General features: G+C 40.3%; 6 protein-coding genes across 8 annotated transcripts; 4 read left to right on the top strand and 2 right to left on the bottom strand.

The window, feature by feature from the left end:
* Positions 1 to 347: 347 nt before the first annotated feature.
* On the bottom strand, positions 348 to 6784 carry rexo4 (REX4 homolog, 3'-5' exonuclease). The gene is made up of 8 exons (XM_020924296.2): positions 6291 to 6784; positions 5922 to 6223; positions 5690 to 5836; positions 5056 to 5249; positions 4887 to 4975; positions 4740 to 4814; positions 1226 to 1300; positions 348 to 1151 (listed from the first exon to the last, which is right to left on the bottom strand). Exons 1-8 carry the CDS (start codon positions 6504 to 6506, stop codon positions 990 to 992), a joined length of 1260 nt encoding a protein of 419 aa, XP_020779955.1. The 5' UTR covers positions 6507 to 6784; the 3' UTR covers positions 348 to 989.
* Positions 6785 to 6884: 100 nt separating this feature from the next.
* On the top strand, positions 6885 to 8802 carry pigp (phosphatidylinositol glycan anchor biosynthesis, class P). Of its 2 annotated transcripts, none has more exons than XM_020924393.2 (5): positions 6885 to 7012; positions 7191 to 7278; positions 7580 to 7652; positions 7717 to 7835; positions 7910 to 8802. In XM_020924393.2, the coding sequence occupies exons 1-5, from the start codon at positions 6968 to 6970 to the stop codon at positions 8035 to 8037; spliced, it is 453 nt and encodes a 150-aa protein (XP_020780052.2). In that variant the 5' UTR covers positions 6885 to 6967; the 3' UTR covers positions 8038 to 8802. The 2 variants fall into 2 exon arrangements, with proteins under 2 accessions (XP_020780052.2, XP_055006148.1); XM_055150173.1 differs by lacking the exon at positions 6885 to 7012 and adding an exon at positions 7039 to 7125.
* A 77-nt stretch (positions 8803 to 8879) lies between these two features.
* On the top strand, positions 8880 to 10439 carry si:dkey-197c15.6 (putative nuclease HARBI1). The gene is made up of 2 exons (XM_055150168.1): positions 8880 to 9683; positions 9881 to 10439. The coding sequence occupies exons 1-2, from the start codon at positions 9005 to 9007 to the stop codon at positions 10303 to 10305; spliced, it is 1104 nt and encodes a 367-aa protein (XP_055006143.1). The 5' UTR covers positions 8880 to 9004; the 3' UTR covers positions 10306 to 10439.
* Positions 10401 to 18323, bottom strand: LOC110159586 (protein tyrosine phosphatase receptor type H). Of its 2 annotated transcripts, none has more exons than XM_020924155.2 (20): positions 18080 to 18323; positions 16971 to 17046; positions 16618 to 16881; positions 16303 to 16542; positions 15989 to 16228; positions 15662 to 15919; positions 15272 to 15526; positions 14939 to 15193; positions 14648 to 14866; positions 13728 to 13985; positions 13542 to 13635; positions 13423 to 13467; positions 13269 to 13350; positions 12991 to 13081; positions 12835 to 12902; positions 12626 to 12760; positions 12434 to 12553; positions 12045 to 12205; positions 10952 to 11087; positions 10401 to 10850 (listed from the first exon to the last, which is right to left on the bottom strand). In XM_020924155.2, the coding sequence occupies exons 1-20, from the start codon at positions 18146 to 18148 to the stop codon at positions 10707 to 10709; spliced, it is 3210 nt and encodes a 1069-aa protein (XP_020779814.2). In that variant the 5' UTR covers positions 18149 to 18323; the 3' UTR covers positions 10401 to 10706. The 2 variants fall into 2 exon arrangements, with proteins under 2 accessions (XP_020779814.2, XP_020779813.2); XM_020924154.2 differs by having other exon boundaries at positions 13423 to 13470.
* A 1345-nt stretch (positions 18324 to 19668) lies between these two features.
* On the top strand, positions 19669 to 21140 carry zgc:56095 (Ferritin, lower subunit-like). The gene is made up of 5 exons (XM_020924091.2): positions 19669 to 19828; positions 20122 to 20225; positions 20306 to 20452; positions 20530 to 20655; positions 20739 to 21140. The coding sequence occupies exons 2-5, from the start codon at positions 20124 to 20126 to the stop codon at positions 20886 to 20888; spliced, it is 525 nt and encodes a 174-aa protein (XP_020779750.1). The 5' UTR covers positions 19669 to 19828; positions 20122 to 20123; the 3' UTR covers positions 20889 to 21140.
* Positions 21141 to 22220: 1080 nt separating this feature from the next.
* On the top strand, positions 22221 to 26113 carry syt5b (synaptotagmin Vb). The gene is made up of 9 exons (XM_020924099.2): positions 22221 to 22373; positions 23031 to 23270; positions 24164 to 24342; positions 24423 to 24518; positions 24596 to 24763; positions 24876 to 25043; positions 25132 to 25249; positions 25356 to 25489; positions 25575 to 26113. The coding sequence occupies exons 1-9, from the start codon at positions 22337 to 22339 to the stop codon at positions 25782 to 25784; spliced, it is 1350 nt and encodes a 449-aa protein (XP_020779758.2). The 5' UTR covers positions 22221 to 22336; the 3' UTR covers positions 25785 to 26113.
* Positions 26114 to 26245: the final 132 nt, after the last annotated feature.

Below are 26245 nucleotides of genomic sequence, written 5' to 3' on the forward strand. Positions count from 1 at the left end.
CTAGAGGGAGCCAGCTAGTCAACTAGGGAGTTAACTGTTGTTGATCAAATGATAAACTTCAGCAACTTTTCTGTAAACTGTAAAGTGCCCAAAACCTGAAATGTATAGATATTATTGTCTATGAAAGCTAAGCTCTAGTGATTGCCTTCAGTTGGTGTCCTACGGTACAGTGCTCCTTATGAATGGTCTCATTCCTGGGTGGAGTTCAGACCAAGTGGGCTTCCTTTCTCCAAAGTAGGGCACAGAGTACATCTGCTTTTGAGTACTAAATCATTCTGACACAGTGTCTCAAAAAGAGAAGTTTTACTCAAGGAGACCATAACTCACAGCTGAAAGTAATAAAAAGCTTTAGAGAAAAGATTAAAACATTTTTAGTTTTATTATGAAATTATTTGATTCCTAATGGCTGCATTGCACAGACCACAGAGTTTTAGTTTGCCTGGTGCCTTGAAATGAAACATTATTTACAGTCTGCAGGGCACATTCATGAAGCACAAATCACAGGGACACTCCCTGGGCACACAGTGGCTGCAGCAGCAATAACCTCACTGCATCTTCAGCACTTTCATAGTCACAGCCTGTGTCTCTGCCCACACACCTTATACTCCACTTTTTGTTTTTGAGTGAATGCCAATTATAAGTTTGTTTTTTTAAAATAAATAAACAGATGGGCTGAAATAAATCACAAACTTTTGTAAAGAATGTATTTGTTGCATAACCAATGCTGAATGTTTGGAACAAAACAAATAAGTATGTGGCATTACATGTAACATGTTACGTTACATATACATAAAATGTTATGGTGCGATTATAAATAAAAATGACGAATGTACTTTTTGGCGTAACAATGTCTTTTTATAACAAAAATGCTGTATATTGTAAAGGTATTACCAAACCAATTCATCCAGTTAGTTATGCATGTATCTATGGGAGCCATTAGTTGTTTCTATTAAAGAAAGCAAACTTTTGAGTCCGAGCATCACCTTCGGTCAGGGGGGCAGGCCTGTCTGCACAGTCGTGGTTTTGCTCAGAGCAGGTTTTCTCCTCCTCTTTTTGTCTGAGCCTTTGTTCTTTATTCCTGCCTTAATCTGTGCTTCCCACTGCTTCTTCACCGTTGTGTAAAGTCGCATAGTGGCCTGTGCATCTTGAACCTGTAAACATAAGACAAGCTTGAGATTTCGAGGGAAAAATAGATGATCATCTTTTGTAGCTGGCACTGACTTACAGATGAGTGTTCGCCTTGTTGGACTTTAACATTTAGAACTTCTCTACAGAGCACTCTCAGCGCTGGACGACCACTCTAGAAACATTAGATCAGACATCAAACACTAGACCATTATGGAGGGACACTGCATATAATATGGCAGCCACTTTATCAACCTAATTAACATTTTTGTATGTATTATCCATCCATCCATCCATTTTCGTCTGCTTATCCGGGGCCGGGTCGCGGGGGGAGCAGCCTAAGCAGGGACTCCCAGACTTCCTTCACCCCAGACACGTCCTCCAGCTCCTCCAGGGGGACCCCGAGGCGTTCCCAGGCCAGCCGAGAGACATAGTCCCTCCAGCGTGTCCTGGGTCTTCCCCGGGGCCTCCTCCCGGCGGGACATGCCCGGAACACCTCCCGAGGGAGGCGCCCAGGAGGCATCCGGAACAGATGCCCGAGCCACCTCAACTGGCTCCTCTCGACGTGGAGGAGCAGCGGCTCTACTCCGAGCTCCTCCCGTGTGACTGAGCTCCTCACCCTATCTCTAAGGGAGCGCCCAGCCACCCTGCGGAGGAAAACTCATTTCGAGCGCTTGTATCCGCGATCTCGTCCTTTCGGTCACTACCCAGAGCTCATGACCATAGGTGAGAGTAGGAACGAAGACTGACCGGTAAATCGAGAGCTTCGCCTTTCGACTCAGCTCCCTCTTCACCACAACGGTCCGATACAGCGACCGCATCACTGCCGAAGCTGCACCGATCCGCCTGTCAATCTCACGTTCCGTCCTTCCCTCACTCGTGAACAAGACCCCGAGATACTTGAACTCCTCCACTTGAGGCAAAGACTCCCCACCCACCCGGAGAGGGCAAGCCACCTTTTTCCGGTCGAGAACCATGGCCTCGGACTTGGAAGAGCTGATACTCATCCCAGCCACTTCACACTCGGCTGCAAACCGCCCCAGTGCACATTGCAGGTCCTGGTTCGATGAAGCCAACAGGACAACATCGTCCGCAAACAGCAGAGATGAAATCCTGTGGTCCCCAAACCGGACCCCCTCCGGCCCCTGACTGCGCCTAGAAATTCTGTCCATAAATACAATGAACAGAACCGGTGACAAAGGGCAGCCCTGGCGGAGTCCAACATGCACCGGGAACAGGTCTGACTTACTGCCGGCAATGCGAACACAGCTCCTGCTCCGGTCATACAGGGACCGGACAGCCCTTAGCAAAGGGCCCCGGACCCCATACTCCCAGAGCACCCCCCACAGGACACCACGAGGGACACGGTCGAATGCCTTCTCCAGATCCACAAAACACATGTGGACTGGTTGGGCAAACTCCCATGAACCCTCGAGCACCCTATGGAGAGTGTAGAGCTGGTCCAGTGTTCCACGGCCAGGACGAAAACCACACTGCTCCTCCTGAATCCGAGGTTCGACTATCGGCCGGATTCTCCTCTCCAGTACCCTGGCATAGACCTTACCGGGAAGGCTGAGAAGTGTGATCCCCCTATAGTTGGAACACACCCTCCGGTCCCCCTTCTTATACAGAGGGACCACCACCCCGGTTTGCCAGTCCAGAGGTACTGTCCCCGACCGCCACGCGATGTTGAAGAGGCGTGTCAGCCAAGACAGCCCCACAACATCCAGAGACTTCAGGTACTCAGGACGGATCTCATCCAACCCCGGAGCCTTGCCACCAAGGAGCTTGCCAACCACCTCAGTGACTTCGGCCAGGGTGATGGATGAGTCCGCCTCCGAGTCCCCAGCCTCGGCCTCCTCCTCGGAGGACGTGACGGTGGGATTGGGAGATCCTCAAAGTATTCCTTCCACCGCCGGACAACGTCCCCAGTCGAGGTCAACAGCTCTCCCCCCGCACTGTAAACAGTGTTGGTGAAGAACTGCTTCCCCCTCCTGAGGCGCCGGACGGTTTGCCAGAATCTCTTTGAGGCCGTCCGATAGTCCTTCTCCATGGCCTCCCCGAACTCCTCCCAGCTCCGAGTTTTTGCCTCCGCGACCACACGGGCTGCAGCACGCTTGGCCCGCCGGTACCTGTCAGCTGCCTCAGGAGTCCCCCCGAGCCAGCAAGGCCCGATGGGACTCCTTCTTCAGCTTGACAGCATCCCTTACTTCCGGTGTCCACCACCGGGTTCTGGGGTTGCCGCCGCGACAGGCACCACAGACCTTACGCCCACAGCTCCGAGCAGCTGCATTGACAATAGAGGCCGAGAATGAAGCCCACTCGGACTCCATATCTCCAGCCTCCCCCGGAATCCGGGAGAAGTCCTCCCGGAGGTGCGAGTTGAAGGTCCCTCTGACAGAGGGCTCCGCCAGACGTTCCCAACAGACCCTCACTACACGCTTGGGCCTGCCAGGTCTTTCCGGCTTCCTCCTCCGCCAGCGAACCCAACTCACAACCAGGTGGTGATCAGTTGACAGCTCAGCCCCTCTCTTCACCCGAGTGTCCAAGACACGCGGCCGGAGATCAGATGACACGACGACAAAGTCGATCATCGACCTCCGGCCTAGGGTGTCCTGGTGCCACGTGCACTTATGGACACCCTTGTGCTCGAACATGGTGTTTGTTATGGACAAACTGTGACTAGCACAGAAGTCCAATAACAAAACACCACTCGGGTTCAGATCGGGGAGGCCGTTCCTCCCAATCACCCCTCTCCAAGTGTCACTGTCGTTGCCCACGTGGGCGTTGAAGTCCCCCAGGAGAACAACGGAGTCCCCGGTCGGTGCACTGTCTAGTACCCCTCCCAAGGACTCCAAGAAGGCCGGGTACTCTGCACTGCTGTTCGGCCCGTAGGCCGACACCACAGTGAGAGACCTGTCCCCGACCCGAAGGCGCAGGGACGCGACCCTCTCGTTCACCGGGGTGAACTCCAACACACAGCGACTGAGCTGTGGGGCAATGAGCAGGCCCACACCAGCCCGCCGCCGCTCCCCGCGGCCAACGCCAGAGAAATGGAGAGTCCAGCCCCTCTCAAGGAGTTGGGTTCCAGAGCCCAAACTGTGCGTGGAGGTGAGGCCGACTATATCTAGTCGGTAACGCTCAACCTCCCGCACAAGGTCAGGCTCCTTACCCCCCAGCGAGGTGACATTCCATGTCCCCAGAGCTAGTCTCCATGTCCGGAGATCCGGTCGCCGAGGCCCCCGCCGTCGACTGCTGCCCAGATCTCTCTGCACCGGCCCCATATGGATCCTCCTGCGGGTGGTGGGCCCACGTGAGGACGGCCCCACGTCGCTCCTTCGGGCTGAGCCCGGCCGAGCCCCGTGGGGGGAGGCTCGGCCACCAGGCGCTCGCTGGCGAGCACCCACCCCAGGCCTGGCTCCATGTATGTATTACCACTATTATATTATTTTCTAAATTATTCTCTAATCAATTCAGGATTTGCTGAGACCCTAGAGATATGATTGTACCAAAGATTAATCAAATTGGCACGAAAAGGAGAAGCTAAATATCTATATAATTATATAGATGACCGTGTTAAACAGATGTTGCTAAACATTTTTTGTCAAATTTACCTTTGCCATTTTCTTAAAAGCCTCATACTTCTGTGTATCCCTGATTTTCTTTTTCGGATGATCCAAAAGTAGAATCTGAAAATTGAATGTTCTGTTATTACTTCAACCTTAAGAATGCTACTTCTTTAGATATAACAAGTTGGCTACCTTCAAGTCATTGTGGATGGCATGGCCAACCACAATTCGGCCTCGTAGGATTTCAGCAACTTCTTTGCGCACTGTGTCTATATCCTCACCTACAACACACAATCAATGTTATAATAGAATAATATTTATATGAACAAAACCATTATTTTACAGTGAGGTTAGGTCTTACCATCTTTGATGTCCTCTGGCCGTATCCCACTGACATGCGTTCTGTAATCAGTCACCTTTTCCGTTGGTTTTACATACTTGTCATAAATACATTTCCCAAACTGGTTTACGAGAGAAACACGAGCCAAGATGCTGTCCTCTCCATCTGGACCAACTCCAACCATCTCACAGTCAATGGCTACAGCTTTTGTCAGGCTGTGAGTAAACAAACACACAAACACACACACTAATAATGTTTCACTCATTTATGAGTTGGTATGTTACATTTTTTTAATATTAGAGGTAAATGTACAGTGAGAAAAAAATAACAATAACAGTCATGCTCATTAATAATCCCTTTTAATATTGCTTTCTAAACATGTAATTTTCATCAGTGTTGTGACACATTATATAGCTTGAGGTTGCTCAGTGTTTGTGTAATTGCTTAGTCGTCTAGGTGGGATAAATAGCAAAGGAGAAATTCAGTTCTGTCAACTGGACAAAATTTGCTCATCCACAAGTCATCCAAGTTGCCTCTTCAGTTCTGGTCAGATTGCTTGAGTCCACCAAAAGAACTGAGTATCTCCTTTGCTATGAGGTTGACTGTTTACCATGACATCGGCTATCATGATTGTGAAATAGACTGACTCTCTTACCCTTCAAATGCCTTCTCTTTGACCAGTGCATTCTCCACATCCTTACTCTGGTGAATTCCCAGTTTCTTCCTCATGATTTCTGCTGCTTCTGCTCCTACCGTTGCCTCCATGTCATCAGGGTCAACATCATCAAACCAGATGTCCTCTCTGCAATCAAAATAATATTAATGAAACTTAGATTACCCTTTTTTTTTTTTTTTTTTTTACACTAACAACATTGAGGTTTACTTACTCTGTGGGCTTCTTTGTTTTGGTCTCTGTTTTAAGTTTTTTTGATTCTTGTTTTTTGCCCTGTGTATTCTTTAAGTCCAATTTTCTTTTCTTTGTAGCAATGGAAGTTCTACTGGTCTCATGAACAGGGTCATTGTTCACAGTTAGGTCTTTAGCAGAACTGCTCTTAACAATCTTCTTTGCAGGTTTCACAAAGTCCCTTTTCTGGTGGATCCCCTTGTCATTAATAGTAGAATTTTTTGTAGATTTCTCCTTAGGAGCACCATTCTGTCGCTGTGGTTTCTCTGGATGCTTCTTTAACATCTTTATAAAAGAATTACATAATTGTCTAATAACTGATGATTTAGTGAAAACAAATATAAATTTTTACCTCTTGTAATGTTTTCCAGTTGGCAGAAAACTGTTGAGCATCTGCTGGTGGTAATATCTGGTAGGCTATATGGCTTTTCTGATGTTGCTTTTCTTGAGATTTTTTCTTCTTAAAATTTATACAGAGTTCTTTCTTTTTCTTTTTAACGGTCTTATTTTTCTTGTCACCTTTGGGCTTCTGTCCGTGGCTGCTACTTGTTGACACAATCGCTGACATTGTAAATATCTAACAAAATTATCTGTTATATTTGGGTAAGATACAGAGCAGATGCAAGCTATATTTCCACGATGCTTTAGCTGCACTCTTCGCTAATCTTGAACAAACGAACGAATATAATGTTTGGTCAAACCAAAGTGATAAAATAACTACATAAATGACTGCGCATTTTAAAAATTGCTATGAAAAACAAATTAGAAGACAAAGTTGATCATCTCTAAAGCCATGCTGAAATGTGTACGTTCCCACCGTGTAACAATGACATGTGTCCGAGTGTGAGCAACTATTCGCTTTTAACTTGCTCAATGTTTACCTTGTTTAAACCACAGACATAGTCGTGACTTTCTATTGTAAATTTTCATCTATCAAATTTAAACCGAATTCAATATTAGCAGCAGTCCAAATTACATCCTGTGTGCTTTAATATAACGTTACTTCTGATACGGAACCTTTCTTGGTACATGTTTCTCATCGGCCGCTGTATTGCAACGAGCTGCGTGGGTTTGGTGAGTGGAGAAATCATTTAAGCACTTAATTTACATTTATTTATTGACCCAGATGTCTCCTCAGCCTTAATGCTACGACACAGAGACACGTGTTTTCGAGGATTATTTACATTGTATGCATGTAGTTGTACTGTCCACTCATTATTAACGCAGTAACATCCTGTTTTCATAATTCCAGATTAATATGGTGGAAAACTCTCCCTCTCCTGTTCCTGAAAGGGGCATTTATGGCTTTGTTCTTTTCCTAGGCTCAGAGTTTGCTTTCTGTAAGTATGTTTATCGGCCTTAAACTAGAGTTATACAGGCTCATAACCATATCTGAAATTATGGCATCTAGAATTTGATGTATGATCCACATAATCGCTGTTTGAGGTTGGGTTTTCACACTCGCCATATTAAAGCAGCCAGCATGTTTTCTTTGAAGCTGAATAAAATTGCACCATTTTATATTGTTAAAAATATAATTTCACTTGTGATATTAATCATGAATGTTGTGATGCTATGTGATTACAAAATAATTAACAAAATATTCTATCAATTTTGACTTTGTATGTTCTCTCTCCTCAGTTCTCTATTGTGTGTGGGCTTTTGTGCCAGAAGAGTGGCTTCATTTTATTGGCCTGACTTACTGGCCCCAAAAGTAAGTAGTTTGTCACCCTGGATTTAGAAAATGTGCTTTTCTAACTTAATTGCTTTGTGTTAAGGTACTGGGTCCTGGCTGCCCCTATCTATTTTCTGGTTGGGTTAGTTGTTTTTGTAGTTGTTCTTTTTGGAGTGAACATGAACAATACAGCTCCACTAGATGCAGTGGACAACATCACAGGTAAAGAAAAAGACAAACATGGCAGAAATTAGTTGTATAAAAAGCATTCATGTATTGTATTCAATTCATTACAGATGTGTATGCTCAAAGCCAGAAACCAGAAGCATATGAGAAGGGAGGAGTGCCAAGACTAAAGGATGTTTCCATAAGTGATATAAATAATATGTTTTATTTATCTCCACCATCAGCAAGCGGAAGATGATTTTGTTATATTTTCATGCATTCTTTTGTCTCCCTTAATGCTCCCATCTGTATATGTATTTGTTTTTTTTATTACCAGTAGATGGAAGATGTAAAACCTGATTGGTTCCAGCTGCTTTTTCAGAAACATTCCACAGCATGACATTACACTGATGTCAGTTAACAAAAGCAGGTGGTAACACCAGTGCCCATTTACAGGTCAGATCTTTAGAGGTGAGCCCACTCATAGTAAGAATGCCTATTTTATGATATATTACGGTATAATTTCGAGCAGTGAAACTTCTTTAAAAAATCAAATGCTGGGTACATTTAATGTCATACGGTGGAACATTACAGGTAAACATCTCCCTGGAGACAAGCAGGTGTCTTACCTTCACCAGAAAAATGTATGCAGTCTACATGTAATTAATATATCTCATTAAAGTAATTGTTATTTATACAGAAGTGTGTGTTCCTGTATTTGGTTTACACATTCATTCATACCTACAGGAACGGCTAAAAGAGGAACAGAAACTGATGTATTAATATGTGTTCTTTAACACATGGTTAACTGCTGTAGCATTTATTCTGATTTGATTTGTCAAGGTAATTTGACTTAACACTGTGAATGGATTGTTTGGATGTTTGACCTTGGATGAGAAAGTGGTTTTATGTTTTCCTTAAGCATTAAAATACACGAATGTATTCCAGAGAGTAAAATCTTCATCTTTCTAATAAACGCAAATGTGTAGTGAAAATAAAGTTGAGAAGTAAAAGATACGAAAAAGTCATGTGTACTGCGCTGTTTTGTTGAATGAACATTCGCTTGCCACTGGAGGGCGGTAAAAAATTTCTGCACAGGAACTAAAGACTTCCGCTGCATTTCTTTCACAGCTGCATATTTACATTTTAGCTCTACTCATTCCCGTTAATTGACTTATCAGCCCGCAAATCTAAATATCCTCTGGGAAGCCACAAACCGGACAAAGATGGCGTACCCTCTGCCGATGTTGTTGGCTGCGTACGAGGCGCTAATTGACGACGAAGACGACGAGGTTTCAAGCTGCTTTGATGAATTTGATGATGAAGCTTTGTTTAATCTGTTTCACCTCACCAGACCGTGCCTCATGTTTATTGTGGACTCTATCCGCGCCTGTATGCACGATGTCTCGCCAAAGCATCCTCCGCTCTCGGTTGACGCTTTGGTTATGGTAACATTGAACTATTACGCACACGGTATATCCTCAGCATCTCTCCTGACCAAACTGGGACTCACTCACACACACTGCCCTGCCATCATCAGTCTGGTATCTGGGAAAATCTCTGAAATGACAGAGAAGTTTGTCTCTTTACCCGAAACGGAGGAGGCTAAAGCTACAGTCGCATCTAATATAGAAGCAATATGTGGCATTCCCAACGTTCTGGGCATCCTGGCATCGCCGCATTTTCGGGTGCGAGTGTCTCCCTATGATAAGGAGGACTACCGGACCTTTTTCAGTCCGCTTGGTTACACTGCGGTGGTGAGCCAAATCATATGCGATTCTGATGGAAATATCTTGTGTGTTGAGAAGTGTGAAGTGGGCAGCACGCCTGAGCAGGAGATGTGGACGTCTTCAGTCAAAGGGAAAGAGATAGAGGAGGGCAACTATGGAACATATTGGTTAATAGGCGAGTTCCCCTACATTTTTTATATTCAAAATTTCTGTCATATACCACAGTTATGCCTATTTGACTCCCAATTTGAAATAAAATACTTAGTAATAACAACTGATACACTATCGTCCTATATGGGCCCAGAGATAACAGCAATGTGAAAAAAAAAAAAAAACAATTGTGGGTAATGTGTGTTCTTTTTTTCGTTTTAGCTGGTAAAGGCTATGTCCAGAGCAAACATGTACTGACTTCTGTAACAGACCCGTCCAATGAGTGCGAGATCCGATTCAACGAGGCTCACGCAAAGATCCTGGGCATCATGTGGGCCACCCTCAGCTGCCTCATGAGGCGCTTCAAGGTGTTGCTGCAGCTCGGATTTGCAAAGGAAAACTGTCTAGACCAAAAGGCCAATATTATCAGAGCCTGCTGTGTACTTCACAACATTGCTAAGAAGTTTTCAGTGCCGTCACTACCAGTTGGTTCTGAACCTGTGTATCCAGGTAAACAGCACTGTGGGACTTTAGAAGTGAGCAGTGCAGCTCTAAATGCAAGGCAAGAACTCATCAACAGAGTGTTTTCTACTCCTTCATGCACCGATGATGCACAAAGTGAACTGAGAACCGAGAAGGAAGTGTAAGCAATGTGAACAAGCAGCAAAGGAGATGTTAATTATGGCTACTCAGACACAATCCACAATCACAAGTTTTCACAAAAGAAGTTTCTCAGACACCATAAAATATTGTTTTGTAATTATTGTTAAATAAAATAATATTTGTTACAGAAACAAAACAGTTCTTAAAACAAGACATTCATTGGTCCTATGCAGTATGAACCGTGAAATGCCAGGAATTATAACAATGCTTATATTTTAATTGTAGTATTCTGCAGTTAATCCATATTTCTTCATTTTTCTGTCAGTAGTTGATTTTGTTCTTTTAAGTAAATGTCCAGAGAAACATCCAGTTAATACTACAGTACAATCCACTTAATAACAGCATGAATTAAATGCTTAAAAAGTGCTTCACTTTTCACATAAGATTAAGATTTATTCATGTTGTTCTGAAATTCCCTGAGTGCAGTGGCATTTGCATAGATCAGTTCGTTCTCATAGATATTTTCATCATGCTTTTCATTCTTCATCAGACAGTCCAGGATGCACTGATGTAGAAACACATACTGTGACTGCAAAAGCATAAAAAGAGGAAGCTTTAATATGTAGAACTCTTTTATGGCAAACACTTCCTTAAACCAACAGATTAACATCATTTGTTAATAAAATTTACCTCAGTTTGTACCATGTGTGGTCGGTTTAGGCGCATCTTATGCACAAAGCCGTAAATGTCAACTGCTTTTTCTTTTTGCATCTGCTGCAGCAACACGTCCAATGCTATTATAGTACCTGTCCTCCCCACTCCAGCACTGTCACAAAAAAGAGAGTTGAGATCTAGTTTCAAAGGGCACTTGTTCTTATCAGCACACCTAGTTTATTAACCAAATAAATACATTGATGATGTTAACAATAGGGATGGGCATTCGATGAAATTTTCTTAATCGATCGTCGAGAGAATTAACGATCGATTATCGATTAATCATTAACGTTTTTATATTAAAATGATCATCATTATTATTACTAGCTGCACTCCTAATCTGCATAAATAAATTCAACTTTACGACAAATAAACGGTAACCACTCTAGAGCCACATCAGCCCGTTTATTATAATGTGTTTAGTTCAGTTTTGCGCAACCCTCACAGAAACGAAACTTAAAACCGCATCGCTAATTTGCATAAACTCAGCGAAGATAAAAAACTCCAGCTCTTGTGCGTTGATGCAGTCAATTTCTGTCGGATTAAAAGACACGACTCAGTGGAATACAGGTTAGTGTGACCATATTTGCGTTTGTCAAAACCAGGACACCGTACGGGAGGTGGGGACTCGTCATCGACATTGCGCGACTCTCACCTGGTAAAGCTTTTTCCCACTGGACACCGAAACATATGTGCTGCTTTGTACACTGTGCACAAGGACTCACACTTGTCCCGACCGGAACGGAAAGTGTGGAATTTCTTGTACAAGTCATCTTTAAATACGCATATGCACTTCGGTACGTTGCAGACTGACCGACTGTTTGTGTTTGCTCGCTCCTTCTGAGTGCAGAGAGACACATGTACGGACCCCTGTTTGGTCACGCTACGCACAGCAACCTACACTCGGTTTGTCGATAAAAATATACGTAATCGATGAAATTCTTAATGATCAATTATCGATTAATCGACTAATCATGCCCATCCCTAGTTAACAATAATGCACCCAAAAATCCAGGTTTGTTCTCCATCATAAACAGGAGATAATATATTTGTGTCTGACAAACTGTACCTGCAGTGGACCACTGTAGGCGTCCCTGCAGCTTCTGTCTGCATGTGTTGTCTAACCAGCTCCCTGAACTCAATCAGAACTTGTGTTCCCTGTGGGACTCCGTGGTCTGGCCAGGCTGTGAAGTGGAAATGCTTCACTGTCCGCTCCTCCAAGGTGCGACTCTGCAAAAACAACAGGAGAGATGATGGCACCGTCTATTTCTAGTCTAACAGAGCTTGTAAGTCTATGTCCTATATAAAACCTTGTGGGAAGAATTTTACATGTTCAGTAATAGCAGAATATAATAAAGGGGCAATATGTAGCTTTCTAGTGGAAGGCCTGCACCTGTTTGTCTCCATGGAGATCTTATTGCTTTGCCTGCTTAACACCACAAACACATTTAAACCTACATGTTTCACTGTAAATTCCCTGAGTGTCCAGTCAGGCAACTTCTTCTCAGAAGTTGTGAACACCTCGAAATCTCCACACTGACGAGGGTTGCTATCAGGCCAGTACTGTTCACATTTAACCTGGAGAGAAATAAAATACAATTAAAACAGTTGTCAACGTGTTTTTAAAGCTCTCTTAAATTTGTCTCTTACCCGTCCTCCCTCAGTGCAATTGGTTACCATGATAATGCCTCTCACTTTCTGCTCCCAGATCATTCTCCAGAAGTCATTGACTGTGGATGGCAAAGGGCCTTGGGCTGCGATGAATTCTCTATCGCTATTGTAACCCTAGCAATCAAAAAGTCATAATTATTCACCGGCAGGTTATGGCCATATCTGTTGGTATACATCTGAATACGTACAGGCATGTAGTTGGCATTTATGTAGTCACTTTGAGGAGATGAAGTCAGTTTTACACGGCTTCGGTCATCTAGATTGTGAGCAAAGTGATTCACACCTGTATTGCCACCCAGTGAAGATCTATGCTTTGTACAGTTATTAACAAATAGCCTACTTACATGGCAAAACATTGATGAAGCGATTTTTTGGTTTGTTTTCTGGTGTTGTTGCTGCATTCTGGGTCTGCTCTGTCCCAACACTAGCAAGTTCCTGCATGAGAAATTACATGTGAAGGTCAAAAATAAATACTACCTAACAGATGAAACAGCATGTATTGAGTGTAATTTTCAGTAGCAGGTAACAGGAAATTTAGATCACCACTGGACAATAAGAGCTCTGTAAAGTTCACCCCGGTCAGGACAAAATAAATAAAAAGAATATAATAAATATTACAAACCTCATAATCTAGGCTGAATCCTTTATTTTCATCTGCACTTAACTCATTGAAGTGACCAGGAAACTTTTCCAAAGGTATACGCCTAAAATATTATTAACAACATTTGCATAAAATGAAATAAATGGTTAACTTTAAGATAAATGTTTAAACACACTTTTTTACTATGGTCTTGGCTCCACCATTTGATAACTTCTTATGACTGCTGGGAAGAAATAAAGAGTAATTTACTGATTTAGTAAATGATTGATAGATGATAGCAGTCATTCTGCCAACCTAAATATGTCAGGTCTTCTTAACATAATGAAGGCAACCACGCAGACCAGAACAACAAAAATAAATACACCAAAGAAAGCTCCTGCAATGACTCCTATAATCAAACCACATCATCACATCAGTTGTACAGATATACAGGCAATGATTGTACGAAATATAGAAGAATAGTATGACAATGAAACTCACCCCTGGCATCAGTGGCACATGTAAAAATAAAAGGGCTGCTTCTCTGTCGTCCAGATATTGAGGAAATGTTTACTTGATATTTTTTGGCCGGTTGTACATTTTTTATTACAGCATAGGACTTATTTTCTTTCACGTTATGCACATTATTGGAGACAATGATTTCAACTGAATCCCAGACACCACTTGGACTGTCCCATTCAATATAGACTGAATAACCAGCATTCCAGTTCTTACACTTCGCAGTCAATCTAGGGGGAACTAAAGAATAAATTATTAAATTACACAGTACAACATATACAAAAATGTAAGCAAGTATTTTAAATAATTTCACACATTCAGACAGAGCATCCTATTATTTTAATGTTTTGTATTGTGCTTATTTTGAATAATTTGTACTGCATTCATCATACTCCTGGGTTTCAGATGATACCAAGCTCTACTTAACAGATGGTGGGCAAGTATGTTTAACAAGTTTGTTTGTTAATAATACAAATTTAAATTAAAACATTGGATTTTGTAAATATCTTTTATGAAAATGCCATTTAAAATAACATAACATGATCACAATTCCCAAGTCACCAATAAATTACATATAGAATGAAACATATAAAACATGGATTTAATAGGGAAAAAGAGCTTTGACAGTTAGTAATATATTACCATGTATCTACCATAGACAAATCATATAAAAAGATGTCATTTGTAAAAATAGAATGGTGAAGGTGACAAAAAAAAAGGAAGTGGCCTTGAACGGAACATTGTGGGGTGAAATGAAATGGCATGAGTGTTTGAAATCACTTTTTGTTCATACACGTTCTGTTTCAGACTGGTCCAGTTGAAATTGTGAATAGACAAACAAAGGTGTATCCATAAAAGTAGCCAGTGAGTGTATGAATGTCTGTGTACAAGGTAGTACTTACTGGTATTGAATATGTAATTGCACTGCTCTAGCTCTTCATACATCAGCTTCATGGTATAGTTTGCTCCAGGGTAAAGGCCAGTGAATTCTATTTGCTTATTGGAGCCAGAGTTGAGATGCAGTGAGCCATTGGAAACAGTTGCGTTTGTGAACTCACCCTCAACCAATCCTACGATCGACGTCCCTTTAACCTGCCAGTCAACTACGGAACAGTCTATAACTACAAAGGCACAGACAGTTATTTAATATGAATTCAATGTATTTAAATTATTTACAGAAAGAATCACCGTACCTGTTACTGTGTTATATTGAATAGGTGTACTTTCTATTTTCTCGAATACTGTTTTAATACTAAATGAATAGAGAGTGCCAGCTTTCAGAGATTTTACAGTGCAGTAAACTGAATTTCCATCTGAGGTATTTGAACATCCAGCAGTGCCATCAGAGTCTACAAGGCAGCTCCAATTTTCTTTTACACTCTCCAATTTCAGAGTTATTGTATTCAAAGTTCGTTGTACTGCTTTTACTGAAGACACTGGAGAAGGAGCTGATACAAAATAAAAGAGCAAGTATTAGATTTTTAGTGCATATAACATTGACTAAAAACAAGCATAGTTAGTGGTACCTGTGGGTGCTTCCAATAAAACTCCATTGCTTGAGATATTGGCAAGTTTAGTATACAAACGAAATCTGTATATTGTGCCACTTTGAAGATTCTTAGCAATATATGTTTCCACATTTCCTGAGGATGGATTTACTGACTCTCTCTTTGAGTCATAGTCAATTTCATAGTCCTGGATATCACCCACTTTTTTCCACTCTAGAGTTATACTACTGTTTGTTCGGTTTTGTACTTTGAAGGCAGTCGCATCACGAGGACCTAGAAAGCAAGTATATATGTGATCAAAACAGCATACAGTACAGCACAGCACCCTTGACACATAGATGAAAGAAAGAACTGAATATTGTTCTTATTTTAAATTTGTCATGGCTTAAAAATAATGTGCAGTCTTACGTGTGGCGGCACTGATGGTCACTCCATCGCCTAATATGTTTCGAAAAACAGTAAAAAGGGTAAAGTTGTATATTGTGGTGTCATTGAGGCTTGTGACTGTGTATTCGGTTATATTTTCAAAGCCCAGTGCAGTGAAGTTCTTCTCTGTTTCATTAAACTTCATTAAAATGTAATTGATTTTTGGGTCATTCTCCCATTTCAAAGTTATACTCGTCTCATTTTCTGAGACTCTATCAAAACCGTTCACTTTGGAAGGAGCTATAGAAAAAAAAAGAAAATGTTATAAATATTTTTTGTGTTTTATATTTTTAAGTAAAGGAAACTTACCAGTGCTAGCAGTCAGATTGGCCCCAGTACTTCGAATGTCATTAAACACACTGTATAGAGTGAAACTGTATTCGGTGCCACTTTTTAGATCTGTCACTACCTTTTGCTCATCAGTGATGTTTTTCTCTGTTCCATTAAAGTTAAAAATCAACTGAGAATCATCTGACGTCTTTGTCCAGTTGAGGGTTATGCTACTTTCATTTTGATTAACCTGCCTAAAATCTGCAACATTTTTAGGAGCTGAAATGGAGACAATAATGTGTCAATAGTACCACAGACCACAATAGTGACGGTTTTAAGTAAAGCAAACTTACCAGTGCTAGCAGTCAGATTGGCCCCAGTACTTCGAATGTCTTCAAACACACTGTACAGAGTGAAACTGTATTCAGTGCCACTTTTTAGATCTGTCACTACCTTTGGCTCATCACTGATGTTTTCCTCTGTTCCATTAAAGTAAAAAATGAACAGAGGATCGCCTGATGTCTTTGTCCAGATGAGGGTTATGCTACTTTCATTTTGATTAACTGGTCTAAAATCTACAACATTTTCAGGAGCTGAAATGGAGACAATAATGTCAATAGTATAACAGACCACAATAGTAACAGTTATGTATATGAAATGTCTGTTACCTGTTTTTGCATTAAATGGATATCCAGAGCTTTGAAAGCCCCCTTGCTGAGAATATAAAGTCATGTTATATTTCTGAGCAGGCATTAGGTATTCCACAGTATACACAGCTGGATTGTCATTATCCCATGTAATGATTTTTGACTGGAATGTGTCATTGATATAAGTCAAATTATACTCATTGATTCCATTAACCTTATCAAATTTTATGGTTACAGAATTTTCTGTTTGATGCACAACAGTGACATTGTTCACATCAGCAGGTGCTGCAAAGATACAAAATAGAATAATATATATTTTTTAGACTTTTAGATTTTTTTAGCCATTTACAACCAAGTAGCACTATTCTTCTCACATGATAAGGCTGTGGTTGGCGGGTTGGTTACTGTTGTTTCTGTTGTTGCTGTCACAGTCGTGCAGTCAGTGGCCCTCTAGTGACAAAAAAACCCAAAAGTTTTCACAATGGTTAAGCTGTGAAAATATATCAAATTCACCGGCCACTGTGTCAGTCTGTGAGCTCTTTAGCAACAGGAATTCACCTAGAGACATCTTTATTCATTAGAAAAGATTACTAATATGTAAACAATACTACTACCAGAAGTAGTTACAAAGATTACATTTTAGGGTAGATTCCAAGTATAAATAAATTAAAAGGGTTAAACTATATGTGAAAGGGCATCTGACATAAAACAGACTGCTATAATGCATTGGTGGAAAAGGACTTTTGACTTTTTCACTAGGAAAGAACCATTTTGCCATTTGCATTTGTAATTTAATTGTTTGTCAACCTGACCTGTAAGTTGGCCTGGTAGCATCATCCACTTGTTTCCATAATAATATAAATACATTAAATACAATACCACTCTGTGAAACATTTGAGGCAATGTATGGTAATAACATCTTCAGGGAGAGAAGCAGAAAAAGTTACATAGTGCCCCTTTAAAATGTGTTTGTGTGTTTAAAAAATGCTTTCAATTTATTGTATTACTTGATTTTGTTACTTATATACAAGGTGTGAAAGCATATTAAGTCTCTTTTTAAGACAACTTAAAAGCAAATAACAATAACTGAAAATGAGAACGTGAATTTATTACTCAAAATTGTTCAGTCCAACATTAGAACATGACCAAAGGCAAATTAATTTTGTACGAACTGAGAAATAAGAACATCTAAAAAGAACTTTAAAGTAGAAATATTGCCTGTAAAGCCACTGTCCACTCTGAGCATTTCCTCATTTGTTTTCCTTTGGAGGAAGTAAAAAAAAAACCTGATAACTACATCTGGGAATAAACGTGCTTCATATACAGCCATCATAAAAACTCCAAACTCCATAATGTTTTACTGAACTAAATTCTACTGACGCAAGACCACAACTGAATCTACCAATACACACCAAGTACCATTTGATGAAATAATAATTTATTTGCCTACAAAAAATTATGTAAAGATAGGCCAAGGACTTACCCAAAATGGACACAGACAGAACACCAACAGCAAGTCATAAGCACTGAATCTAAAAGTAAAAAAATCCATTGTAGACTATTAACCTGAAAGCATAGCTAGATCTGGTTTAAAGATGGTGGCAGTCTTGTACAGGTGACAGTAGGCTGATCCCAATGTGTTGACTTTTAATTCTCAAGCATATCCTCCCTATGTAACCTCTGAGCTCTCCTATTAGGAAGCAACTAAGTAAATAGTTGCTTCTCTTTTTCAGCCTTGAAACCACACAGACCTTTGCCCCGCCTATCACTTCCTTATAACCGTTATAATCTGTGGACGACCAATCAAAGTCATTTGCATATTTATGATGTTCCATGCTCTATGAACCGTATACGATAATACAACACTATACTGTACTATACTATTGGGGATGGACAGGAGCTGGAGTACAGGACACTGATTGCAAATTTTGTGGAGTGTTCCCAGACAAACCATCTGCTCCTGAATGTTGACAAGACCAAAAGAAAAGTGACTGACTTTTAAAAGCTTTGAATAGTGAGTGTGTGTTTGTAGTAAGGAACTCTAGAACTATATAGAGGTAATACAATATAAAAGAGGGAAATAAAAGGAAGAAGTGAACACTGATAATAATTAGTTGCATTACAGAGTTTATGGTGTCCCTGATGTTTACCTGGTGATGCAGCAGAACCGACGGGGTAATATATGGAAAAATCAACTAAAACTGAAAGCTGCATTAGGTAATTTATTTACATGTTTTCCCAAGTGTTTTTCTGTCATTTTCAGTCTCAGTACTCATTATTTCACACCTATGTACATGTATTGTATAGTAGACCAGTTCTACAGCTAGTTACCAGGAACCTGGCTCAGATCTGCCAGGCCTTCAAACAGGTGCCACACACACTGAAGGATGGGTTTGGAGCAGATCAACATATTGTTGTTACATATTGTTTTGTTTGTATGACTAAATATTAATTTTAATTCAGTCACTACCTCTATTTATAGGTAATTATTTTGACCACAACACAATTACAGAACAATAGTTGGTTTATGGCTTAGTTTGCAGAAAGTCACAATTGGCTGTCATCTACTGGTGTCGATGGGGAAGTACACAGTAGCTAATGTGGCAATGAATGAAAGCTGCAAAAAAATTTTCGATACCCTATCCACTCATAGCAGGGAATGTTATATAGTACTTTTGGCAATGATCTTTTAGATAACTTTGCCTGCGATCCAGAAAACAATATAGAGGGAAGTCATTCTGGGTTTAACAGTCAAGACATTGCTTAAATGGGCAAGCTAACTGGCCTATTTAGTCATACATCTACTCTCTGAGCCTACTCCAAACAAAAGTAATGTTTAGTTATGATATCAATTCAGTCTAAACAACATTTGTATCTTATTTCATAAAAGTAAAACCCTCAAAGTAGTTAACTCCTGACCAAGAGTTTGACCCACGGGCTCCACATTGGATGGACTAAACGGGACCTATCGCGGGAGCTAATTTCATTTCAGAGCCACTGGATGGCGCACTACTACGTTTGAGTGACGCTGCGTCCTCACACAAACCAAGAAGAAGTCCTTAGCACAACAAATATCTGACGCTCGTGTTAGCACATGATGTTAGCATAGTAGCGCTGTGCAAGGGGCGTCACAGTTTGTGCTACAGGACAGATAAAAGCCTGCCAGAACGGGGAGATAAAGACAGAACTTCAACGGTGAAGTGGAGCATCGTCTCCTACACAAATAAACCAGGTACGCGTTATGATTTAACATGATTGCGATGCACGTAATGCTCCGCAATAGCATCTGTGTTGTTTTCTAAGTTACATCCATTTTGCCTCGAAATGGGCCGAATGTACAGTATGTTCCAACCCAAGTTACCCGTTCTGCTTTTTATCGTGTAACAACATCTTTGCAAAGACGGTGTAAAAGCTGCAAACCAACTTGTTAGTACAACTCTAAGGCATTTTAACATATGAGTGAAACATACTGCTGCTGTGTTTACAGTTGTTATGTTATTGATTATTATTTATTGTATTTTCCAGAAATGCAGTCCGTGGTGAAGCAGAACTTTCATGTGGAGACGGAGGCAGACATCAACAAACTGATCAACCTGAAGCTCACGGCGTCCTACACGTATCTGGCTGTAGTAAGTCACGTAAATCATTACCATCGAATTACAAATGCATGATCACTATTATGACTCATAATAATTATTTTTTATTCTAGGGAATGTATTTTGACAGGGATGATGTTGCCCTGCCAAATTTCTCCAGCTTTTTCCTCGAGCAGTCCGTAAAGGAGAGGGACCAGGCTGAGAAACTGCTGGACTATCAGAACATGAGAGGAGGACGCATTTTACTCCAGACCATACCTGTAAGTGTACATATTAATGTTTTTTTGTTTTTGTTTTTTTCCCTCTTTGCATTATTAAATGGTATGTTGTGTCTTAGAAACCAACTAGAGAGGACTGGAGAGGTGGACTCGATGCAGTGTCCTTCTCTTTGGATTATCAGAAGTCCCTCAATGGCTGCATTCTGGACATCCATCGCCGAGCTGGCAACAATGGTGATCCTCATGTATGTCCACCATGCGTTACTCTAATTTTTATGTCCAAAGTATACATTAAATCCATAATATTTATAATTTACATATTTTTCAGCTGTGTGATTTTCTGGAAGAACATTTTCTTCAAAACAGCCATGAAACCATCAAGAAGCTGGGTGACTATGTGGGCAGTCTGGGCCGTATTGCCACAAATGAAACCTCCGGTTCAATGGGAGAATACCTTTTTGATAAACACACTCTTTAAGGCAATGTAGCAATACACTCTCCCTCAAATCTCAAAAAGCTAATTAGAAATACCTCATTTTTACAGTACTAACAACTATGGTGCTAGTAGTTACACATTTCAAAAGTCACAATATGCTTTCATTGCTGCTGGATTGAAATTAGAATGATGTATCATGTTAACATTCCGTTATGTTGGAAAACTGTGAATCAGATTTTTTCAAATGCAAAGATTATGTTAAATTTGGATAAAATAAAATTTGAACTGAGATGACCCTTTGTTTCTATTTTTTTAAAGACATGTAGACTCAAGATATGCTGAGCTTTCAGAGACCCATTTTCTGTTCTCCTATAGACGCAGTAAAGATTATTGCTGTACATTGCTTACTCATTGTTTGGTTGGAGCTTAATCTTTAACTGTAGGTCCCCAGACAGAGGTTTTCAAAGGACATGCTACTTGGTAAATTGTAGGTTTCAGCAAATCCCTGGTCACTTCCCGTCTGTCAACAGAATTATAGTTCAATGCTGAGCTACTGAAACAACATGATAAACTAGTATGATACAACCTTGGAAAAAAAAAAACATGCGCAAGGAGTGACATAGTGAAACTATGAAGTTTGTAAAAATAATTTGTTAACTGAAGGTTCAAAATTTTTATTTATTTATTGAGGCAGGAACAGTGCGCGATTTACATTAACCTTCACTGGAGAGATGCATTGTACCAGGTTGTAGCACCAGTGCTAATTTCCACCTGTAGCCTTGGGCAGGTTCATTGATTGATTGTATTTAATTGACCTTAGCTATCAGCTGTTCTACAGAAAATAAATATTCTTGTGAGCTTTAAGTAATATTATGATGCTGTTACCTCATCAGAAATATAGTTGGAGTTATGAAAAACTACATAATTTGAAATAACTATCGCCTAATATCTGTTAATTTAGCTGGACAAGCACGTATTCGCCTGCCTGAGGATTACCATTCACAAGACTCTACTGTGTGTGGCTTGTACAGTGAAATGGTAAGCTGTGCTATTAAGGAGAGACATCTCACATTGGTAGTCAGTAGATGGACGATGGACTCCCTGGTCTGCTATGACGAGGGGATTAGCCAGGGAGCACGAAATCTCCTATTGCATCAACTAACCACAGCTGCCATGCCTTATCAATCTAATGAGAAACACTTTGACATTATACAATGGCCTTCCAACATTAGAAGAATATTTATTTGTGACATAAATGTAAAAAAGTAGTTATTGTTTGTCAGTGAGAGTTAGAAGCAACAGATGTGATAACAGTATGGGAGGAGGAGGGGTATGGGGATTAAACCACAACACAGCACTCCGATGCTTCGGATTTGATAGTAAGGGTTCCAGGGTGATCCAGTGAGTCCGAGTTCGTCCCGTTGACCATGGGACTGTGAAGCCTCTGAGGGTTTGAAAGAAGAAACCTGAAATATACCAGGATTGTTGAGATGAAGCTACTGGATAAAGGACAATACAGATCAACAGGTATGATTCACATATTTGCAGAATATTTATGTCACAGTATTTGATGCGTTAATATAAGGTTTGTTTTCACTGATGGGCAAATTAAGAACTTTGACTGTGACCAATAATACTACATAATATAAAAAAGGATAGCAGGTGTTCCCATGTAAAAATAGGCTACATGCGTACTCAAAACAAAAGCCTCACAGTTGAAAATTCATTGAATTCAACTAGTTATTCCAGTTTGAACCAAATCCAGTCTGCTCAGAAAATAAACTGATTCACAAAAGTCAAAATATTATACTTTTACATTCTGTGATAGTTGTAATTTGAATCATTGAAATGTAGTTGAAACACAACAAACACAACACTGTTTTATAACTTCCAATGTATTTTTTGTGTTGTTAAAATTGAAAAAAAATAATAATAATAATAATTTTTTGCATTGTGATCAAATCTAGTGATGTGGATATGCTGTGGTAAAAATGGAGGGGTATGTGTACGTGTGAGGCGGAGATGACAGGGAGAGTAACAGGGGGATTAGGGTCAGCCATGTTGAGCATCTGGCTTAGAGCTGTTCCCCTGTGCTGCATGGACATGGGATTACACTGCCCATACAGACCTGTAATATCTAACATTCCTTCATCACATAACTTTATCACTGCTTTGTTTTGACAGTGAACATGAGGCTGGTGAGTGCTGGGGTTCGAGCCAGGCGGGCTGTGGAGACGTCCGAGGAATCTGAAGAAACAACTGAGACAGTCCACCATGAGCACCACCCAGAGCACCACACAGAGCACCACCCAGAGCACCACGAGGGCCATGAACACACCCACCCAGAGCATCACCACCCCGGCCATGGACATGACTACACACACATGAAGAACAAGTTTATGAACGAAATCACCCATCTGCCGAGTAAGAGAACAAATTCACCAACACTTTTCTCACAACTAGAGTTTTTACTTATTAACAAACTACTTTCCTACTTAATACAACATTTTGACGACATTTCCCCATTCAAAAGATTGAATATTTAGTTTTAAATTGTTAAACACTATAGCAACTGTCCTAATTTCTCATCATTCTTAAACCCATGGGTTGGTGGTTTTCAGATTCTAGAAATGGATGATGCCATATTCTCAGATGGGGGGCAAAGAGCCAGTTTTTCATATTGATTACATTGTACTTTTCCATGAAATATCCAAAAGATAAATTACAAATGTTTAACCTCATCTTTTCTGTTACTGACTAGAAGAAGTAACTGTATTACAATAGAATCTGCATTTTAACAGTATTAATGTTAGCTGCCCCTAATTTGTATTCAGTATTTTTGGACTATAGCGTGTTGTGATGTAAACTGAAACCCAGTAATAGGCAAGTTATAGGACTTAAATATGAATTACATAATATTTGGTCATCTCCAGCTATAATGCGACTGATCTTATAATGGCAGGCCTGAAGGGGGCAGTGGTTAGACCAGTCTGCTCTGTCTAGACCACTGTCATTATCTGATTTTACAAGTGGGTTTTGTCAACTCATGCAAGCTCAGCCAACTGCCAATTGTCTCCACAAGTCAGCGGACCAGTTTCACAATAACTTTAGAACGAATTCAGTTATTAGTAAAAGAGCAGTTTTGTTAAATAAACCAATACATCTTCTACGTAGTTCCACATTTGTTATTTTAATTTTCTGTGTGATTAATTAATATGCATATAAAAACAGAGCAAGATACAGGAAATTGTCAACTGTCAACTGTACTTTTATGTGTTTTAGGTATGTTACTTACAATTATTTTTAATGTTTTCTAGTTCCCATGTGGGCTGTGGGGGCCATTGTGGTGGTGGTGCTGTTACTGGTGGCCACCTGCCTCTTCTGTATTTTTAAGAAATGTTTTGGAAAAAAGAAAAAGCCAAAGAAAGCCAGAGAGAGGAAAGCAGGGCGTCGCAGAAAGGCTAAAGAAGGTGAAGAGGAGGGGAAAGAGAATAAGGTATGCCCTAATTTTGTCATTGTGTGTTTTGAATGTCAGGCATTTATTAAAATATGATAATTAAATATGTGTTTTTGTAGGAAGGAGAAGAGAAGAAAGGGGAAGAGGAGGATAAGGAGCATGAAAAGTTGGGGAAATTGGAGTATTCTTTAGACTACAACTTCACAGATGCACAGGTATGTTCCAACCATAGGCTGTATACTGTATATAAGATGTATTATATGAACTTTAAAGTAGCTATTTGTCTTTTCAGCTCATCGTGGGAATTCTTCAGGCTCAAGATCTTGCCGCCATGGACATGGGGGGCACGTCAGACCCCTATGTCAAAGTCTTTTTATTGCCAGATAAAAAGAAAAAATATGAGACCAAAGTTCAACGCAAAAATCTTTGTCCTGTCTTCAATGAAACCTTTATTTTTAAGGTTATTATGAGATATTAATGATTGTTTAACTTAATGTTGTTCTAATTGTTTTAAGTTATGTTTTTTTCCTAATTGTTTCTTATATGTATGTTTCCTCCACTAATTTCTTTAGATTCCTTATGCAGAGCTTGGTGGTAAGACCTTGGTGTTGCAGGTTTATGACTTTGATAGGTTTTCAAAGCATGACATGATTGGTGAGATAAAGATCCCCATGAACAGTGTCGATCTGGGCCAGCCAATGCAAATGTGGAGAGACTTAGAAAGTGGAGAAAAGGAAGAGGTGAGTTTATGAGGATATCTCTGTTATTGATGCTGATTGCTCAAAAAAAAATTTAGGATTAAAATGATGTATTTCTTTTCTATTCCAGCAAGAAAAGCTTGGTGATATTTGTATTTCTTTACGGTATGTGCCCACTGCTGGAAAGCTCACTGTAAATATTATGGAGGCAAAAAATCTGAAGAAAATGGATGTTGGTGGATTATCAGGTAAAACTGAAAATAGTTCTTTTGGAGAGGCAATTATACAGTCTGTCTTTCTGTCAATTATACAGTCATGTATTTGCCTTTATTTGCAACTCTTTTTGTCCCTAAGATCCTTATGTGAAGATTGTTCTGCAGCAAAATGGAAAAAGAATCAAGAAAAAGAAGACAACTGTAAAGAAAAACACACTCAACCCTTATTTCAATGAGAGTTTCAGTTTTGAAATCCCATTTGAGCAGATTCAGGCAAGTTACATCCATGACAACTGACCAGTGATCATGACAAACACGTGGACAAGTGTTAAATACATGCTTGTTTGTTTTTTTCTAGAAAGTGCAAGTGGTTATTATGGTGTTTGACTATGATAAACTGGGAAGCAATGACCCAATTGGTGGGACCTTCATGGGGTATGGAGCCACTGGAGTGGGCCTGCGTCACTGGTCTGATATGCTGGCCAATCCTCGGCGTCCTGTGGCCCAATGGCACACCCTGATGCCAGAGGAGGAGGTGGAAGCTGCGCTCAAGGCTAAACCTCGCTAGAATCATGTTCATTTCACATATGACCATTTACTTGTTTATGCGTGCAGTTTTCTTTGTGTTCACATTTTATTCATGTTAATGAATATTTTACTTTTTGTTTTGTATTTCACCATTTTGTATTTCATTCCCTACATCCACATGTGAAACAAAATATGTGTTTGTATTTATGGCAAACTAAAAGGGTCTCTTGACAAAGGTATGTTTCATGTTTTTTTCCAAGGCATGTTGTTTTTACTGTTGTAAATGTATTAATGGCACATCTCCAAATAAACCTTCCATGATGTCTAAACAAGTCTATTAAACATCACTAATGCCTTATATAAGGTTCCCCTTAGTACAGTGTTCAGCATAGTAGCTACCACAGTTATATTATGCATTAAGATCTAAAATAGCAGCCAACATTGTTGTATACTTCTCAAACCTCAAGAAGGACCAGAAGATGGCGCTTTCTCCCAGCATTC

The sequence above is a fragment of the Boleophthalmus pectinirostris genome, unplaced genomic scaffold (assembly GCF_026225935.1).
Source record: "Boleophthalmus pectinirostris isolate CB_2022bp ecotype Guang Dong unplaced genomic scaffold, ASM2622593v1 HiC_scaffold_14, whole genome shotgun sequence".
NCBI classification, from domain to species: Eukaryota; Metazoa; Chordata; class Actinopteri; order Gobiiformes; family Gobiidae; genus Boleophthalmus; species Boleophthalmus pectinirostris.

Excerpts from the sequence above, each read along its gene's own strand:
- si:dkey-197c15.6 (XM_055150168.1), top strand. The coding sequence starts at position 9,005 with ATGGCGTACCCTCTGCCGATGTTGTTGGCTGCGTACGAGGCGCTAATT. Across the intron at positions 9,684-9,880 it reads TGGAACATATTGGTTAATAG|CTGGTAAAGGCTATGTCCAG; the intron begins GCGAGTTCCCCT and ends TTTTCGTTTTAG.
- pigp (XM_020924393.2), top strand. The coding sequence starts at position 6,968 with ATGTTTCTCATCGGCCGCTGTATTGCAACGAGCTGCGTGGGTTTG. Across the intron at positions 7,013-7,190 it reads CAACGAGCTGCGTGGGTTTG|ATTAATATGGTGGAAAACTC; the intron begins GTGAGTGGAGAA and ends TCATAATTCCAG. Across the intron at positions 7,279-7,579 it reads AGGCTCAGAGTTTGCTTTCT|TTCTCTATTGTGTGTGGGCT; the intron begins GTAAGTATGTTT and ends CTCTCTCCTCAG.
- LOC110159586 (XM_020924154.2), bottom strand. The coding sequence starts at position 18,148 with ATGGATTTTTTTACTTTTAGATTCAGTGCTTATGACTTGCTGTTGGTG. Across the intron at positions 15,920-15,988 it reads CAATCTGACTGCTAGCACTG|CTCCTTCCAAAGTGAACGGT; the intron begins GTAAGTTTCCTT and ends TTTTTTCTATAG. Across the intron at positions 13,636-13,727 it reads ATGTGCCACTGATGCCAGGG|GAGTCATTGCAGGAGCTTTC; the intron begins GTGAGTTTCATT and ends GTTTGATTATAG.
- syt5b (XM_020924099.2), top strand. The coding sequence starts at position 22,337 with ATGAAGCTACTGGATAAAGGACAATACAGATCAACAG. Across the intron at positions 22,374-23,030 it reads AGGACAATACAGATCAACAG|TGAACATGAGGCTGGTGAGT; the intron begins GTATGATTCACA and ends TTGTTTTGACAG. Across the intron at positions 24,519-24,595 it reads ACAACTTCACAGATGCACAG|CTCATCGTGGGAATTCTTCA; the intron begins GTATGTTCCAAC and ends TTGTCTTTTCAG.
- zgc:56095 (XM_020924091.2), top strand. The coding sequence starts at position 20,124 with ATGCAGTCCGTGGTGAAGCAGAACTTTCATGTGGAGACGGAGGCAGAC. Across the intron at positions 20,453-20,529 it reads TTTTACTCCAGACCATACCT|AAACCAACTAGAGAGGACTG; the intron begins GTAAGTGTACAT and ends GTTGTGTCTTAG. Across the intron at positions 20,656-20,738 it reads GCAACAATGGTGATCCTCAT|CTGTGTGATTTTCTGGAAGA; the intron begins GTATGTCCACCA and ends CATATTTTTCAG.
- rexo4 (XM_020924296.2), bottom strand. The coding sequence starts at position 6,506 with ATGTCAGCGATTGTGTCAACAAGTAGCAGCCACGGACAGAAGCCCAAA. Across the intron at positions 4,976-5,055 it reads GCCAGAGGACATCAAAGATG|GTGAGGATATAGACACAGTG; the intron begins GTAAGACCTAAC and ends TGTGTGTTGTAG. Across the intron at positions 1,152-1,225 it reads AACAAGGCGAACACTCATCT|GTTCAAGATGCACAGGCCAC; the intron begins GTAAGTCAGTGC and ends TTATGTTTACAG.